At 37.6% G+C, this 17,537-nt stretch overlaps 1 protein-coding gene and 1 pseudogene across 1 annotated transcript in view; one reads left to right on the top strand and one right to left on the bottom strand.

The window, feature by feature from the left end:
• Positions 1 to 10,479: 10,479 nt before the first annotated feature.
• The window catches only part of ADGB (androglobin), a 208,058-nt gene continuing 201,000 nt past the window's right edge, over positions 10,480 to 17,537 (bottom strand). Inside the window, exons 34-36 of the mRNA XM_004044802.5 lie at positions 17,044 to 17,140; positions 16,311 to 16,494; positions 10,480 to 10,915 (exon numbers count right to left, since the gene is read on the bottom strand). Coding sequence (XP_004044850.4) covers positions 10,730 to 10,915; positions 16,311 to 16,494; positions 17,044 to 17,140 — 467 coding nt within the window. The 3' untranslated portion in view covers positions 10,480 to 10,729. The remainder of the gene's footprint in view (positions 10,916 to 16,310; positions 16,495 to 17,043; positions 17,141 to 17,537) is intronic.
• LOC101151929 (KATNB1-like protein 1) lies at positions 14,528 to 15,806 on the top strand (annotated as a pseudogene).

Raw genomic sequence — 17,537 nt, 5'->3', positions numbered from 1 at the left:
CTTTGATTGTGGAAAAGGGGAAGCTACAATCTATTTTTTAGTGGAGTTGTTGGATGCAATGAGGAGTTGGAGTTAAATTGCTCCATATAATGGTGCTTCATTATCACCAGAATTGTGCCTCAGGGATTATTTCTATCATCTCAAAGGCAAGCCTATGTCTTCAGAACAAGAACACTGTTTTCTCTGCCCTTATACCAGCTCAGAGAAGGGACAGCTTGATCTTGAAGTACTTGAAGGGCTGAAAAGAGGTAGGTTGTAGGAGACTAAAGAAAAAGAAACTGAATGGGGGGCCAGACATTTTGCCAAAGACAATGGCCTATGGATTGTAGGAACTGTACATGCTTTATAGACGTACCCTGGTTTACTCAATATGATTGCACATGTGTATATTGGCAATGTATTCCAATAGTCATTTATTAACTGTGATCCATAGACATTACTATCTCAGCTTCTCAGCACTCTACTATTCTTCTACATGGGAATAATGTTCTCCATGGAGACAGTGCCTCTTCTAGGGAATATTTAGGAAATACATGAGGACATTTGTGGTTGTCCCAATAATAAGAGAGAACTGCTATTTAGCAGTTGAAGACCAAGACTATTAGACATCCTGTCATTTTGAATTTTAATAATTGCAGGGCCGCTGAGTGGGGAGGATGGGCAATATCTCTCAAATCTGCCTCCCCATGAATTTGGAGGTTAGGGTTTTTAAGGATGATTTGGTGTTTGGGGGGCTAAGGAATGGGAACTGCTGATTGATTTGGTCAGGGATGAAATCACAGGGGTGTTAAAACTGTCTTCAAAATGCATTTTGAGTCACATGGAACAGAGAATTGTTTTACCTTCTATTTGATTTGAATGGCCCACCATTCGTATAGTTGAAAAGCAAGTTAGTAATCAAAGAATCTAATTCTGTGAGACATATAAAGTCAAAGTATTTTTTTGTACAATTTTAATGTTCATTGAATATTTCAGAAATAAAATCATTGCATTGTTGGGGGTCAGAAAATGATACCCCATAATATGGCACCTTAACATACTGAACTGAAGAAGCCACAAGATCTCTCTGAGCTTCATTCTCCCACTACGAAGTACTCCCCAACCTGCACTCATCTCTCAACCCTGTGTCTCTAATTAAATGTTAGTTAATTAAATATTAAGTTTTTAATTAGAATATTATTCCATTAACATTTAAATTTAATCTTATGTTTAACATATAGATTGATGTGTTTTGTCAGTTAACTACTTTTTGATGACTTTACAGCTTCATAATTGTCTCCTAAACTGCTACAATCTGCTATTAAACTTAATTATTGAGTTATTAAATCCAGTAATATTTTGCTTTAACTTTTCCATTGATGATTTTATCATGTAAACTTTTTATTGAAAGATACATAAACACAGATATGTAAATAAATTTTAAGTTTACTGATCTATAAATATTTACAAAGAAGGCCAGGCGCTCACACCTGTAATCCCAGCACTTTGGGAGGCCGAGGTGGGCAGATCACTTGAGGTCAGGAGTTCAAGACCAGCCTGGCCAACATGGTGAAACCTTGTCTCTACTAAAAATACAAAAATTAGCTGGGTGTGGTGGTGCGCACCTGTAATTTCAGCTACTCGGGAGGCTGAGGCATGAGAATCACTTGAACCTGGGAGATGGAGGTTGCAGTGACCCGAGATCATGCCATTGCACTCCAGCCCGTGAGACAGAGTGAGACTTCATCTCAAAAAATTAAAAAAAAAATTTTTTTTTTTTTACAAAGTAAACTACCTGTGTTACAGTCATTCCTATCAATATTGAGATTATTGTCAGCGTCTAGAATGGCCTGTAATGACAATTCCCTGGGAAACATGGCGAAACCCTGTCTCTACAGAAATTGGCCGGGTGCCATGGCTCCAGCATGTAATCCCAGCATTTTAGGAGGCCGAGGTGGGTGGATCACCTGAGGTCAGGAGTTCAAGACCAGCCTGGTCGACCTGGTGAAACCCCCGTCTCTACTAAAAGTACAAAATCAGCCAGGCGTGGTAGCCGCACCCCTAATCCCAGCTACTCAGGAGTCTGAGGCAAGAGAATCACTTGAACTCAGGAGGCGGAGGTTGCAGTGAGCTGAGATTGCGCCATTGCACTCCAGCCTAGGCAACAAGTGTTAGGAAAAAGCTGAGTGTTGGGACAAAAACTGAGGCAGGGCTTGCATGTCTGACATAATGTCCTCTGGAATGTGTCTAGACTTGCTGGCTCCTTGCTTCTAGCCCTCCTAGGCTCCTATTCCCATTATCTCAAGTAGCGGAACATGTTCCACATAAATGCTAAACCGTCACAGCTGTAGATCATGCGCCTGCCCTTTTGACCTCCACATTCTCACCACCTGTTTCTTTGTTGATTACCAATAAATAGCGTGGGCTCCCACAGCTCGAGGCCTTCGTGGCCTCCACGATCGCGATGGTCACTTGGTCCCAGCTTTCTCTCTCAAACTGTCTTTTTCTCAATCCTTTGACTCCGCTGGACTTTGTCACCCCCGACCTGGTGTTGGGTGGGATCACCGCAACAAGAGTGAAACTCCATCTCAAAAGAAAAAAAAAATTAGGAGGATGGCTTGAGTCCAGGAGGTGGAGGTTGCAGTGAGCTGAGATTGTGCCACTGCATCCCAGCCTGGGCAACAGAGTGAGGCTCAGTCTTTTAAAAAACAAACAAACAAACAAAAAAAAAAATGTGAAGCATAGTTTAGTATTTTTAAACCTTTAAAGTTTAAGACTAAATTTCTTCTAAGAACAAAAGCCACTTTTCTCATTGCTGAAATTTTCAAAGATAATCCTGTTGCTTAATTTATGAACTTGTTTCACTTCTAATCAAAAATGCAGGCAGTTTAGAGTGTCAAACATTTTATTACATTTTAAATATTTGGAAGGTATTGAAATTAGAGCATCTTAAACTCGAATGGCTTCAAATACTAGCTTTCTGAGGAAAACTAACAAGTTAGCATTAAAATATTTCTAAGAAAGAACAATTTCTATTTTTCAATTGGCCTAATATCTTAACAGCAGGCAGTTAAAGATCATTACAAATAGATTTTTTCTCTCCAGAAGCAGGGTAGTAGTGGACATCCCCTGGTTACTTTTTCTTTCCTTTCTTTTTTTTCTGTGTGTCAGGAGCTGGGGTCGTCTTTTCTGTCTCCAGCTTCGTGGCGGCTTCCTGAGCAGACAGAGCTTCCAGCTTTAGGCGCTCAGCTTCCAGCAATTTGTTTCTGTACTCTTCCCGGATGTCGAAAATCTTCTGTCGGGCTTCATCTAAGGAGTCCTGTTCCAAAGCAAAACCCCAAACAAATAAGTTCCACTGGTAAAGGCTTATGTTCCCAGAAAGAAAAAAATGAAATTACCCTGTCCTTATGCCCACACATTCATAGGCAAAATGATTGAAGATGAAAATTAGTGTATGGTCTCAAAAGCTTATCAATACCCAAAACATAGCAACAAAGGGTTCATGAGATTTCAACACAGTATGGCAAAATAAAAACAGTTGTAGAAAAACTAGTCAAAACATATTTTTTCCCCGAAGGTATTCTGTTTAAATTATTTCAAATACAATTTATGAGATTAATAAGCCCAATGTCTCTTGCAAAGTAACTGTGCTCAAGAAATTACTAGTTCCCCACATGAATGCTATTCCTGATAAAATATATCTGAGCTGTACTTGATGACGAAGCTCCAAATAGTATGGCGAAATCCACTGGTTACTTTGCTCTTGTCAGCTTGACTTTCATTCTCACCACTTTAGCAAAACTACTCATCAAGAATACCAAAGCCTTATATGTAGCTAAATCCTGGATCATTTGTTGTTCTTATTCTTGCTTAACCACACGCGCTCCTCCTGGATCAACTGATTTCACTTAGCTCTTAGATTGTCTTCTGTCTCACCAGCTGCTCCTATTCAGTCACCTTCGCTGATTTCTCCTTTTCTCCTTCATCTCTTAAAAGGGAAGAGACCAAATTAATTGCTTACTGTTTCAAAGATAATATGATCAAAGACTAAGGATTAAAGCACAGATGCTAGTCTGAAAAGACTCTTCTAGAGATGACTGCTTTGTCTTCATCCTTGAATTTATCAAGAAATGTTCCATGTTTTTTGCAACCAGCTTAATTTTATTGAGATGTTGGAAAAGCTGGATGTCAGAATCGGACTTCCTGAAGTTTTTACAAAAGATAGTACTGTAGCTACCATAATAAAACTGGATTGACTAAACCAATTGCACAAGTAGAAGATGATAGTAGTGACATTAGAGAGAAAGAGCAAGAGAATGAGCAGGAGAGAGAGAGATTTTAAGGAGAGTGTGTAAATAAGTTTAATATACATCAGTAATCCCTTGAGGAATGAGTATAAAACATTCATTCTCCTATCTGATAAAAATGTTCACCTTTCTTTTAAAATGGCTTCAATCAAAACTCAGGCTCTCTGTGCCTCACACATAAATGGGTGTGAACTCAAAGCTGTCTGAGTTAGTATTTTTTTTCCCCATTTCCTCTCTATCTGCTGCATTTACTTGGTTATTACACACAAAAACCACAAACAGCAATCCTGAAATTCCCTTTTGTTTTCTAATCTAATCTAATCGATTTCCCACATGGTAAATTGAACTTACACAATTTTAATATCCATTCGTTGATTTACTGATTCATTAATTAAACTTTTGCGAAACAGACATTCCTCTGAAGCTCTGGGGACACAACAGTGAATCTAAACAGAATATCTGTCCACATATAGTCTACATTCTAGCAGAGAACAATCAAAAATGAAAGCATAGTATTTATAATATATCCACATTTTCATACACCAATAAATGCACATGCAAAGTGACCGAGTAAAAAAAAATCCTGCATCTGTAGTTGTGGCCCAGATACAGACAACCAGCAGGATTATCTCAGCATTTAGATCTGTATGGTTGGCACAGATGGAAACACAAAAAACCACCAACGGACCCTAAAATCCATGAAATTCCACTTGAAACTCTAAGAAATATCCAGAAGAACACACCTTAAAGTAAGAGAACACTCTTTGAAGAAGTAAGCAAACTGAGAAATGCTGGAGAAAGTGGAGAAAGAAGGTTGAGACCAAATGGTCACGGATTCAGATTACTGCAAGAGAAAAAATATCTAAAGATACAACTGTCTTGAAAACCAAGGTCCACAGAAATCTAGTAAACAGGGGCTTAGAGGCAAAAAACTCAATCTGTCATAAAGCAGGATTTTCTCTGAGAGACAGAGAAATGGGAAATCAGGCCATATTTTGATGATTACAACTCTAAAGGAAAATAAAAATCTCAGATCCCCCAAACTCATTACACCAAAGGGAGAGATAAGCCTGGGGAGCCTGGAGGCTGAGTCATGCAACACTGCCATTCTTTTCCCAAATGAATAGCTTGTTCTTCACAACCTTGTGTCAAAGCATTGCACATTTGTCAGACCCCATAGAAAGGCAAAAAGCTTCGCTGTCCAAGCTGTTCCTAGGTGAGTTCTTTGCTGGCCTGGAAACTTTCAAAAATGTGTATGTTCCCATAAAACAAGGGCATGTCAATTAAAACTTTAGATCTGCAATCCAAGTCTAGCACCTAAAATTAAAGTCTGTTAGATTTCACGCTGACAATGTCGATAACAAGTTTGTCTTCCCAGGTGCAGAACATACAAGAAGGGATCAATCATTCCTCCACCTAACCTGAGATGTCTGCATGGTTGATTCTTCCTTTACTCCCTTGTTCTTGGAATGTTCACCTTATCTGATATAAAATGTGCATTTAATGGGCACTGATTAAAATCTCACAAAAATGTAACCATTTGCCTCACCACGTACCTGCCTTTTCCTACATGCCTTCCCCCCTTTAAAGAAATGTATAAACATTGAACTTCCTGAAAACCCCTTCAGAGAACACAAGCACAGATGTTTCTGTGACTCGTGTTTTATGTATTTTTTTTGGGGGGTCACCCCCTCAAGCTTAACAAATCTCAAGACATTGATGAAACTCTTGCCTCAGTCTCTCATTGTGGGGTGTCCTCCATCCATAAAGCTGGGAGAGTTCCTTTAGATTCTTTGTCATTTATATGAACCTGCTTCTAATAGTTTATAAAACTCAATCTCTTAAATAATGGGGAAAAATCTGTTATTAAATGAGATAAAATGAAACAAATAATACTTAGACAGAAAATGAAAACATCCCAGAGAAGTATGCTGTGATCAGAAGAAAAATGTAACATAATGATTCAAAATAAGCTACAAAAAAAACTATCAGAGCTTTGGAAAAATAGCAAAAATCAGAAATAGAAAAAGCTTAAAGAGTAATAGTTTAAAAAACACAGCAGGCTGGGCACGATGGCTCACACCTGTAATCCCAGCACTTTGGGAGGCCAAGGCAGGCGGATCATGAGGTCAGGAGTTCGAGATCAGCCTGACCAACATGGTGAAACCCCGTCTCTACTAAAAACAGAAAAAAAAATTAGCCAGGCGTGGTGGCACACACCTGTAATCCCAGCTACTCAGGAGGCTGAGGCAGGAAAATCACTTGAACCTGAGAGGTGGAGGTTGCAGTGAGCTGAGGTCACACCATTGCACTCCAGCCTGGGAGACAGAGGGAGACTCCATCTCAAAAAAAAAAAAAAAAAAAAAAAAAAAAAGGCACAGCAAGAAAAGTAAAGAAAGCAAGTGAAAACTATCAAACAAATAACAGCAAAAAATATCTGAAAGAAAGTAATTGATCAAAAATACATCATTTAAATTATAATGGCAAATTGTTTGCAGATGAATTTTTATCTAACTTAAAGAATATATAATATTAATGTTACTACTTGAATATCCTGAATATATATATATACACACACTACCTGAATATATATATATACACACACAGACACACATATATGTATATATAAAATTCATAAATTTATGAATAAATTATGGTATATTTGTACCATGGAATATTACATAGCAATTAAAAAGAATTAATTAGCAGTGACTTCAAGAGATTCTGTGTTGTTTGGTCAGAAAAGCAAGACACATTGTATTATGCTTTAAAAAATGCCATTTTGTAAAACAAACCAGTATATAAAATATTGAGGTGTGAGCATATGAGATGAATGAAAAATATGGAAACATTCAAAATAGGCTGTTTCTATGTGTGTATTTTGGGAGCTGGAGTCATAAGGTTGTGAAGCTAAGAGTAGGCAAAGGATAATGTAAAAATGCACATTTGCATTTATTAAGTAACATTACATATACAAGTGGGCAGATGTATATAAAATTAACTTTTTCATGTAAACTTTAAAAAATTTTTTGGAAAATAAACTTTGTATATTTTTGAAGTATACCACAGGATGGTTTGATATATGTATACACTGAATGATTAATATAATCAATTTCATTACTGCTATTGATTCTGATGGCACCATCCATTCTGTACCTGAGATGCACAGAATTTGTCAGCTTATAACTACATGTTTGTACTCTGACCAACATCTCCCCATTTCTCTCACCCCTAAGTCTCTGGTAACCACTGTCCTACACTTTGCTTCTATGAGTTCAACTTTTACAATTCCACATGGGAGTGAGATTATGCATTATTTTTCTTTCAGTTTCTGGCATATTTCACTTAGCATAATGCCCTACAGGTTCATCTGTGTTGTTGCAAATGGCAGGATTTCCTTCTATTTTATGGTTCAATTATATTCCATTATATATATATACACCACATTTTCTTTATTCATTCATCTATTGATGGACACTTAGGCTGTTTCCATATCACTATTGTAAATAATGCTGCCATGAACAGAGGGTTGCAGACCTCTCATAGACATACTGATTTCATTTCCTTTAATATATACCCAGGAATGGGATTGCTGGATCATATGGTAGCTCTAGTTTTAATTTTTTGAGAAACTTTCATATTGTTTTCTGTAATGGCTATTCCAATTTACATTCTCACCAACAGTGTGTACAGGGTTCCCTTTCTCCACACCCTCCCCAACACTTATCTCTTGTTTTTATGATAAAAGGCATCTTAACAGGTGTGAGGTGAGATGTTATTGTTTTGATTTGCATTTCTCTAATGATTAATGATGCTGAGTACCTTTGCATATACCTGTTGGTCATTCCCGTGTCTTCTTTTGATAGGTGTTTATTCAAGTCCTTTGCCCATTTTTAAAACCAAGTTATTTGCTTTTTTTGCTATTGAGTTATATGAGTTTAATATATTTTAAATATTAGCCCCTTATCAGATATACGGTTTACAAGTATTTTCTCCCATTCTATAGATTGTCTTTTCATTTTGTTGTTTTCTTTGCTGTGCAGCAGCTTTTTTATTTTTATGTAGTCCTACTTGTTTATGTTTGCTTTTGTTGCCTGTGCTTCTGGTGTCATCTCCAAAAGAAATTGCCAAGACCAATGTCAAGGAGATAATTCTGTATGCAATCTTCTTAGCATTTTATGAGTTCCAATGTTACATTTAAATCTTTATTTAATTTTTTTTTATAGCATAGGGCAATGGTCCTATTTTATTCTTTTGCATGTGGATAGTTTTCCCAACATCATTTTTGAAAAGATTTTCTTTCATCATGTGTATTTTTGGCATCCTTGTCAAAAATTAGTTGATCATTTATGGGAGTATTAAATATTTTTAAGCTGGGCATGGTGGTTTATGCCTGTAATTCCAGCATTTTGGGAAGCAATCCGGCATGGGTGGATCTCTTGAACTCAGGAGTTTGAGAACAACCTGGGAAACACGGTGAAACCCCGTCTCTACAAAAAAATACAGAAATTGGCCGGGTGCCATGGCTCCAGCATGTAATCCCAGCATTTTAGGAGGCCGAGGTGGGTGGATCACCTGAGGTCAGGAGTTCAAGACCAGCCTGGTCGACCTGGTGAAACCCCCATCTCTACTAAAAATACAAAATCAGCCAGGCGTGGTAGCCGCACCCCTAATCCCAGCTACTCAGGAGGCTAAGGCAAGAGAATCACTTGAACTCAGGAGGCGGAGGTTTGCAGTGAGCCAAGATTGTGCCATTGCACTCCAGCCTAGGCAACAAGTGTTAGGAAAAAGCTGAGTGTTGGGACAAAAACTGAGGCAGGGCTTGCATGTCTGACATAATGTCCTCTGGAATGTGTCTAGACTTGCTGGCTCCTTGCTTCTAGCCCTCCTAGGCTCCTATTCCCATTATCTCAAGTAGCGGAACATGTTCCATATAAATGCTAAACTGTCACAGCTGTAGATCATGCGCCTGCCCTTTTGACCTCCACATTCTCACCACCTGTTTCTTTGTTGATTACCAATAAATAGCGTGGGCTCCCACAGCTCGAGGCCTTCGCGGCCTCCACGATCGCGATGGCCACTTGGTCCCAGCTTTCTCTCTCAAACTGTCTTTTTCTCAATCCTTTGACTCTGCCGGACTTTGTCACCCCCACGACCTGGTGTTGGGTGTGATCACCCCAACAAGAGTGAAACTCCATCTCAAAAAAAAAAATTAGGAGGATGGCTTGAGTCCAGGAGGTAGAGGTTGCAGTGAGCTGAGATTGTGCCACTGCATCCCAGCCTGGACAGGAGAGCCAGACCATGTCTCAATAAATAAATATTTTAAATAACAAACATTAACAGAAGAAAGGATAAGTAAAATCACCTGCCAAAGTGAAACCGCTTTGACTGGTTAAAAAATACTATGAGAGTTTTGAGATAGTCATGAATTAGAAATGTGCTTTTGGAGAAAGTCAATTTCCTGCTATGTGCCTCAGTTAATCCACTCATTGCATTGTTCTAAGACTAGGGTATAACAACTTCATCTGTGTCTTAGAGAAAACACGACACTGGTGAGCATGAAAAGGGATGTTTGAGATCATACTCTCTCTACACCCAGGTGACCATGATGGGTTGCTAGGATCTAGAGTCCTAACACTTTGGGTGGGCTAAGCCACGGTAGTTCTTGGTCTATGAAGGAGGTTTCTTGAAGTTCAGTTTTTAAAAATGGCATAATTTGGCCCAAAGCGGTGGCTCACGCCTGTATTCCCAGCACTTTGGGAGGCCGAGGCGGGCAGATCACTTGAGGTTAGGAGTTCGCGACCAGCCTGGCCAACATGGTGAAACCCCGTCTCTACTAAAAATACAAAAGTTAGCAGGGTGTGGTGGCGGGTGCCTGTAATCAGGGCTACTCAGCAAGCTGAGGCAGGAGAATCACTTGAACCTGGGAGGCAGAGGTTGCAGAGAGCCGAGATTACACCACTGCACTCCAGCCTGGGCAACAGAGTGAGACTCAGTCTTTAAAAAAAAAAAAAAAAAAAAAAAAAAAAAGCATAATTGTGAAGCATAGTTATTAGTATTTTTAAACCTTTAAAGTTTAAGACTAAATTTCTTCTAAGAACAAAAGCCACTTTTCTCATTGCTGAAATTTTCAAAGATAATCCTGTTGCTTAATTTATGAACTTGTTTCACTTCTAATAAAAAATGCAGGCAGTTTAGAGTGTCAAACATTTTATTACATTTTAAATATTTGGAAGCTATTTTATTGAAATTAGAGCATCTTAAACTCGAATGGCTTCAAATACTAGCTTTCTGAGGAAAACTAACAAGTTAGCATTAAAATATTTCTAAGAAAGAACAATTTCTATTTTCAGTTGGCCCAATATCTTATCAGCAGGCAGTTAAAGATCATTACAAATAAATTTTTTCTCTCCAGAAGCAGGGTGGTATTGGACATCCCCTGGTTACTTTTTCTTTCCTTTCTTTTTTTTCTGTGTGTCAGGAGCTGGGGTCGTCTTTTCTGTCTCCAGCTTCATGGCGGCTTCCTGAGCAGACAGAGCTTCCGGCTTTAGGCGCTCAGCTTCCAGCAATTTGTTTCTGTACTCTTCCCGGATGTCGAAAATCTTCTGTCGGGCTTCATCTAAGGAGTCCTGTTCCAAAGCAAAACCCCAAACAAATAAGTTCCACTGGTAAAGGCTTATGTTCCCAGAAAGAAAAAAATGAAATTCCTTTACCCTGTCCTTATGCCCACACATTCATAGGCAAAATGATTGAAGACGAAAATTAGTGTATGGTCTCAAAAGCTTATCAATACCCAAAACATAGCAACAAAGGGTTCATGAGATTTCAACACAGTATTGCAAAATAACAGTTGTAGAAAAAAGTCAAAACATACTTTTTTTACCAAAGGTATTCTGTTTAAATTATTTCAAATATAATCTATATGAGATATTAATAAGCCCAATGTCTCTTGCAAAGTAACTGTGCTCAAGAAATTACTAGTTCCCCACCTGTATGCTATCCTTGACAAAATATATGAGCTATACTTGATGACGAAGCTCCAAATAGTATGGCCAAATCCGTTGGTTACTTTGTTCTTGTCAGCTTGACTTTCATTCTTCATCAAGGATACCAAGGCCTTATATGTAGTTAAATCCTAGATCATTTACTGTTCTTATTCTTGCTTAACCGCACGCTCTCCTCCTGGATCAACTGATTTCACTTAGCTCTTAGATTGTCTTCTGTCTCACCAGCTGCTCCTATTCAGTCACCTTCGCTGATTTCTCCTTTTCTCCTTCATCTCTTAAAAGGGAAGTGGCCAAATTAATTGCTTACTGTTTCAAAAATAATATAATCAAAGAATAAGGATTAAAGCAGAGATGCTAGCCTGAAAAGACTCTTCTAGAAATGGCTGCTTTGTCTTCGTCCTTGAATTTATCAAGACATTTTCCATGTTTTTTGCAATCAGCTTAATTTTATTGAGATGTTGGAAAAGCTGGATGTCAGAATCAGAATTCCTGAAGTTTTTACAAAAGATAATACTGTAGCTACCATAATAAAACTGGATTGACTAAACCAATTGCACAAGTAGAAGATAGTAGTGACATATTAGAGAGAAAGAGACAGCAAGAGAATGAACAGGAGAGACATTTTAAGAAAGTGTGTGAATAAGTTTAATATACATCAGTAATCCCTTGAGGAATGAGTATAAAACATATTCATTCTCCTATCTGATAAGAAATATGTTATTGATCATGTTTCTCTTAAAATGGCTTCAATCAAAACTAGGGCTCTCTCTGTGCCTCTCACATAAATGAATGGGAGTGAACTCAAAGCTGTCTTAGTATTTTTTCCCCGTTTCCTATCTGCTGCATTTATTTGGTTATTACACACAAAAACCACAAACAGCAATCCTGAAATTCCCTTTTGTTTTCTAATCTAATCTAAATTATTTCCCACATGGTAAATTGAACTTACACAATTTTAATATCCATTCATTGATTTACTGATTCATTAATGAAACAAACTTTTGCAAAACAGACATTCCTCTGAAGCTCTGGGGACACAACAGTGAATCTAAACAGAATATCTGTCCACATATAGTCTATATTGTAGCAGAGAACAATCAAAAATGAAAGCATAGTATTTATATTATATCTACGTTTTCATATGCCAATAAATAAATGCACATGCAGGGTAAGTGCCTTCAAGAAAAATAAGACAAGGCACAGTTACACAAATTTTGAGGGTAGTAATTTTGAAAGAGCTGCTGGTGAAGATCTCTCTAATAAGTGACCCTAGATAAGAGATCTCATAAAAGGAAAGTTTTACATTTTACACTTTGGGGAAAGAATATTCCAGGAAGAGAGAGGAGTGAGGTCAAAGGCCCAGAGATGGGAACATGCCTTGCTGTTAGTGGAAAGGCAAAGTCACCTAGGCAAAAGGTGGATAAAAAGATCAGAGAGGAAAGCTCTGGAGGTCATAATCAAGATTTTGGTTTATTTCTTAATGTAATGTAAAGCCATTAGGGAAGTGAAATGATTCTACCTTCATTTTAAATATGCATTATGATAACCATTAGTGTAATTCACAAAATATTGCTAGTTATCTTCCAGGTACCTCGTAGCATTGCCCTCCCTCTTTATTAGCTTGCTGGGGCTGCTGTAAGAACCACAAATTGGGTTTAGAAAACAGAAATGCATTGCCTGACAGTGCTTGATGCTACAAGTTTGGCATCAAGGTGTCACCAAGGTGGGTTCCTTCTTTGAAGTTGTATGTGACCATGTGACTTGCTCTGGTCAGTGAAATGTGAGTGCAAATGAATGTGCCATTTCTGGGTAGAAATAGTCACAGCCAATGTGCAATTCCCCATGTTCTCTTCCCCTGTTGTAATAATCATGGTAGAAGTGTCTCTATGGAAGCTCCTTCAGCCAGGGGATCTTGATAAGAAGGTTGCTCTATTGAACCGCACTGGACGCATAGCTAGAATGAGAAATACCGTTTTACTGTTTTTAGCCAGAGTTGGTGAACTAAGGCCTGTAAAGCTAATCTGGCTTGTTGCTTATTTTTCTAAGTAAAGTTTTATTCATTTTGCCATTATCCTATTTATTTAGGTATTATCTGTGATTTTGTGTAAAAAATGGTAATGTTGAGTAGATGCAACATAAATATTTCCTATTTGGGCCTTTACAGAAAATATGTCTGCCAAACACTGTTAGGCCACTGTGATATTGGGGGTTTTGTTACCACAGGATAAGCCTGGTTTGTCGTGATTGGTACAATTGTTTTGTGGCAAAGCAGAGACCACATTGTGGAGGGGCAAAGATGGAAGCAGTTAGATCAGTAACCGGGCTATAGCAATCCTCTGAATAAGAAAGAATGACAGGTTAGGCTAGGGTGGTGACATATATATTGGATATATTTTCAAGGTAGAGTCGAGAGGTTCTGACAATTGATCGCACGTGAGGAGTGACAGAAGTCAAAGACGTCTCCATAGTCTCTGCTTGGGCAACTGAAAGAATGCAATTGGTATTGACCGAGATGGAGAATCTTGGTGGGGTGACATATTTGCGCTGAGATGGGAAGGAGGGCAAGCATTCTTGAATTTGGATTTAGAGAGGTTCTGTTTGAGGTGCCTATTGGACAAACAAGAAGAGATGTCAAATAGGCACATTCGTCACATGAGCCATTACTGGAAATGACAGTCTTACTGTAGCTAAAATATTTAGAATTTCCTATAGGCTTTAGTGTCTTTGGGGATGTGTAGGAATGTGTGCGTGTGTGTTGCAGGGAGGAGGGAGAAAAAAAGATTCTCATTATCCGTAGTGGGAAGTTACCCGTATGTATTTATTGAATTTCCCCTTTTCTAGTATGATACTCCCATTTTCAATAAGGTATAGTCTTCTACAATTTAGAAATCCTTTTTTCGTTTGTTGTCATCTCTAACTAAAGGACACCTATTCTTCTACTGGGATGAACGGATGACAATAATCTGGATGCAAAAAGTTGAAGTGGTGATCTGCAATTCCTAAACAGCCTTAAGCTGAACAAACCCAACTATTTTCATCTTCCTCCTACTTCACTTTTACTTCCTAACATATCTGCTGCCACCAATTGCTGAGCCTTTTTGGGGATTCTGTAGGCATTCTGAGGAGCTAATTGGCTTGTTAAGACTTTTCCCAGCTATCCCGGCGGGCCGCGCGCGCGGCCGCGTTTGAATGGCCCTGAGTGGGACTTGGCCCAGAAGCCGAGGGACGCTCTAGGCTGCCGGGCGCTGATTGTCAGCGCGGAGGCTGGGCTGAGGCGCCGCGGTACCATGAGGCGCCAGTACTTAAGAGATTATGGCATCGGAAACTCACAATGTTAAAAAACGGAACTTTTGTAATAAGATTGAGGATCATTTCATTGATCTTCCTAGAAAAAAAGATCTCTAATTTCACTGATAAGAACATGAAGGAGGTTAAGAAGTCTCCAAAACAGTTGGCTGCTTACATAAATAGAACAGTTGGACAAACTGTGAAAAGCCCAGATAAACTTCGTAAAGTGATCTATCGCAGAAAGAAAGTTCATCATCCCTTTCCAAATCTTTGTTGCAGAAAAAAACAGCCCCCTGGAAGGTCGGGGCTGTGACATGGCAAATAAAGAAAATGAACTGGCTTGTGCAGGCCACCAGACTGAAAAATTACACCATGACAGTCGAACATATTTGGTTAACTCCAGTGATTCTGGTTCTTCACAGACAGAAAGCCCATCATCAAAATATAGTGGGTTTTTTTCTGAGGTTTCTCAGGACCATGAAACAATGGTCCAAGTTTTGTTCAGCAGGAATAGGAGATTGAATGTAGCTTTAATTTTCTGGAGAAAGAGAAGTATAAGTGAACTTGTAGCTTATTTGTTGAGGATAGAAGATCTTGGCGTTGTGGTAGATTGCCTTCCTGTGCTCACCAATTGTTTACAGGAAGAAAAACAATATATCTCACTTGGCTGCTGTGTAGACTTGTTGCCTCTAGTAAAGTCACTACTTAAAAGCAAATTTGAAGAATATGTTATAGTTGGTTTAAACTGGCTTCAAGCAGTCATTAAAAGGTGGTGGTCAGAACTATCATCCAAAACAAATTTTAAATGATGGAAATATTCAAAATTTAAAACAACAATTAAGTGGATTATGGGAACAGGAAAAACCATCTTACTTTGGTTCCAGGATATACTGGTAATATAGCTAAGGATGTAGATGCTTATTTATTACAGTTACACTGAGAGATTTCATCTACTAAAGAGCATTTGGTTTTTCAAAACATTGCTGAACTGTGTAATTTACAAAAAAAGTCTCGTCTGAGAACTGTGAACTGTGGAAGAAATCAAAACTATTTTTTCTTTTAAAAAGCCACATAATGAAACCACTAATGAAATCCCAACAATCTGCTTCACATTGAAGTGGAAAAATATCCAAAAGGAGCAGCTTCAATTTCATTGAGGTGAAAGTGCACTATGTAGATTGTTCACCTTTGCTGCATTTGGGAATTATATGGTTATTTGGTAACATTAAGAACATTAAAATTATATTTTAATGCAATCCTGCATAAAAATATAATTTATACTATGTGAAAAAATAAGACAGGACTTACCACTAGGAACCACCAAGACCAATCATCCTTAACTTTTTTAAGATTGTGTTTTATTAAAAAAAACACTTAAAAAAAAAGACACTTCCCACTGACAGTTTAGGATTTGTGTGTCTCAAGCCGATTGAGATCTTCATCCAGTTATTTTCCAACTTGAACAAATAATTTTGTTGTTGTTTTCTCTCCTATTCTTCCCATCTTTGAGGATAGATTCCCAATACTGCATTTTAGGGGGATTTTAGGGAGGGAGTGAGATGAGATGTGTAGAATCAAATTTGTGATGGTTTCCTAGAAGTTGTGAATAATAGAAACCTATGTTTTCAAGACTTATTTCTATACAAAATATTATTTAATTATATAATTTCTTTTTAATGTTACGAAAGAATTTGCCAACTATAATCTACGTATGTGCTCTTAGACTCACCTGCATTTCCTTATACATATCCAGGACTTCATCCTTTAACTTCAACCGCTCTTCTTGGTCAATGTTTCGAATGCTAAGGACTCTGGTCCTATACTGTCGAAACTGATGAATTTCTTCTGCCTTTTGCATTGCCTGCTGCTGATTCAATTCATCTGTTTGCAGCAGAGGATCTGTATCTGTTTTCCTTGATACAAAAATCATCAGAAGATACAGATTTCATTTGGGAACTCTGGAATAAGCTTCACTTTAGACAGCAAATAATTTTAAATCATATCAACAGTGTGGTGGTCTGAGTCAAATAAAACATTAGGGATAGAAAAAATAAATGGTTGTTTTCTAGCTATGCTATGCTCCATTTATTGAGTCACTGATATTTTAGGAAAATATTTTGGAGAATATCAGTAAATTTGGATTCACCACTTGATGAGGTGATTGTGAAACTTGTGTTCAAAACTATGAGAATATCTTGTAGGTTTTCCTTTTGAATTTATGCAGCTAGTAATTTTGATGATGTTTTCAAACTTATAAATATGCTTAATATATTTCTATCATCTAGTTATTAAAAATCGAATCTAATTAAATAATAGCAGCAGGTGTGATAGAAATATTTTGTAGCTCATCTCACCTTAATCAGGCCTCAAATTAAATCTTTACAGAAAACATTTAAGTACTTTAATAATCGATTTAACAAAACACACAGTTGTCTGTATCAATCATGTTTATGAAGACTTACCGAACATATTGACTTAAATCCATAAATTCTAGTGCTTTTCGAATAAGTCGTGGAGATGTTTCCAAAATTGTTGGAGATCGTGTACGAGGTCCTGTTTCTTTAAAAAAACACACACACAACAAAAAACCTAGGCTTTAAAAAATAATAATGACTAACCAAATGACTATATCTCATTTTAATTGGTTGTTTTTCAACAAAAAATATTTTCATTCACTGGACTTGTCTTATTTAACATAATGTTAATAATACATATAATTAATATGCTTATATTTTGTTTATCCTGTAGCTGGTGTTACTATGCTTTTAGTTAAATGAGGGAGATGACAAAAATGAAAAATTTAAAAAATGCTATTCTAATCACAGTTAAATGGAGGAGAATTAGTCTCCATTAATAAGAACAAGTCTTATGTTAAGTTACAAAATTTCATTACAAACAAGTTAAATGGCCCAGTATTTAATGAGATTGGGCTCTGCCTGAATGCTACACTAAGTAC

The sequence above is a fragment of the Gorilla gorilla genome, chromosome 5 (assembly GCF_029281585.2).
Source record: "Gorilla gorilla gorilla isolate KB3781 chromosome 5, NHGRI_mGorGor1-v2.1_pri, whole genome shotgun sequence".
Taxonomy (NCBI): Eukaryota; Metazoa; Chordata; class Mammalia; order Primates; family Hominidae; genus Gorilla; species Gorilla gorilla.
Note: the sequence above shows the minus strand (reverse complement) of the source record. Positions and strands in the feature narration are given on the sequence as shown.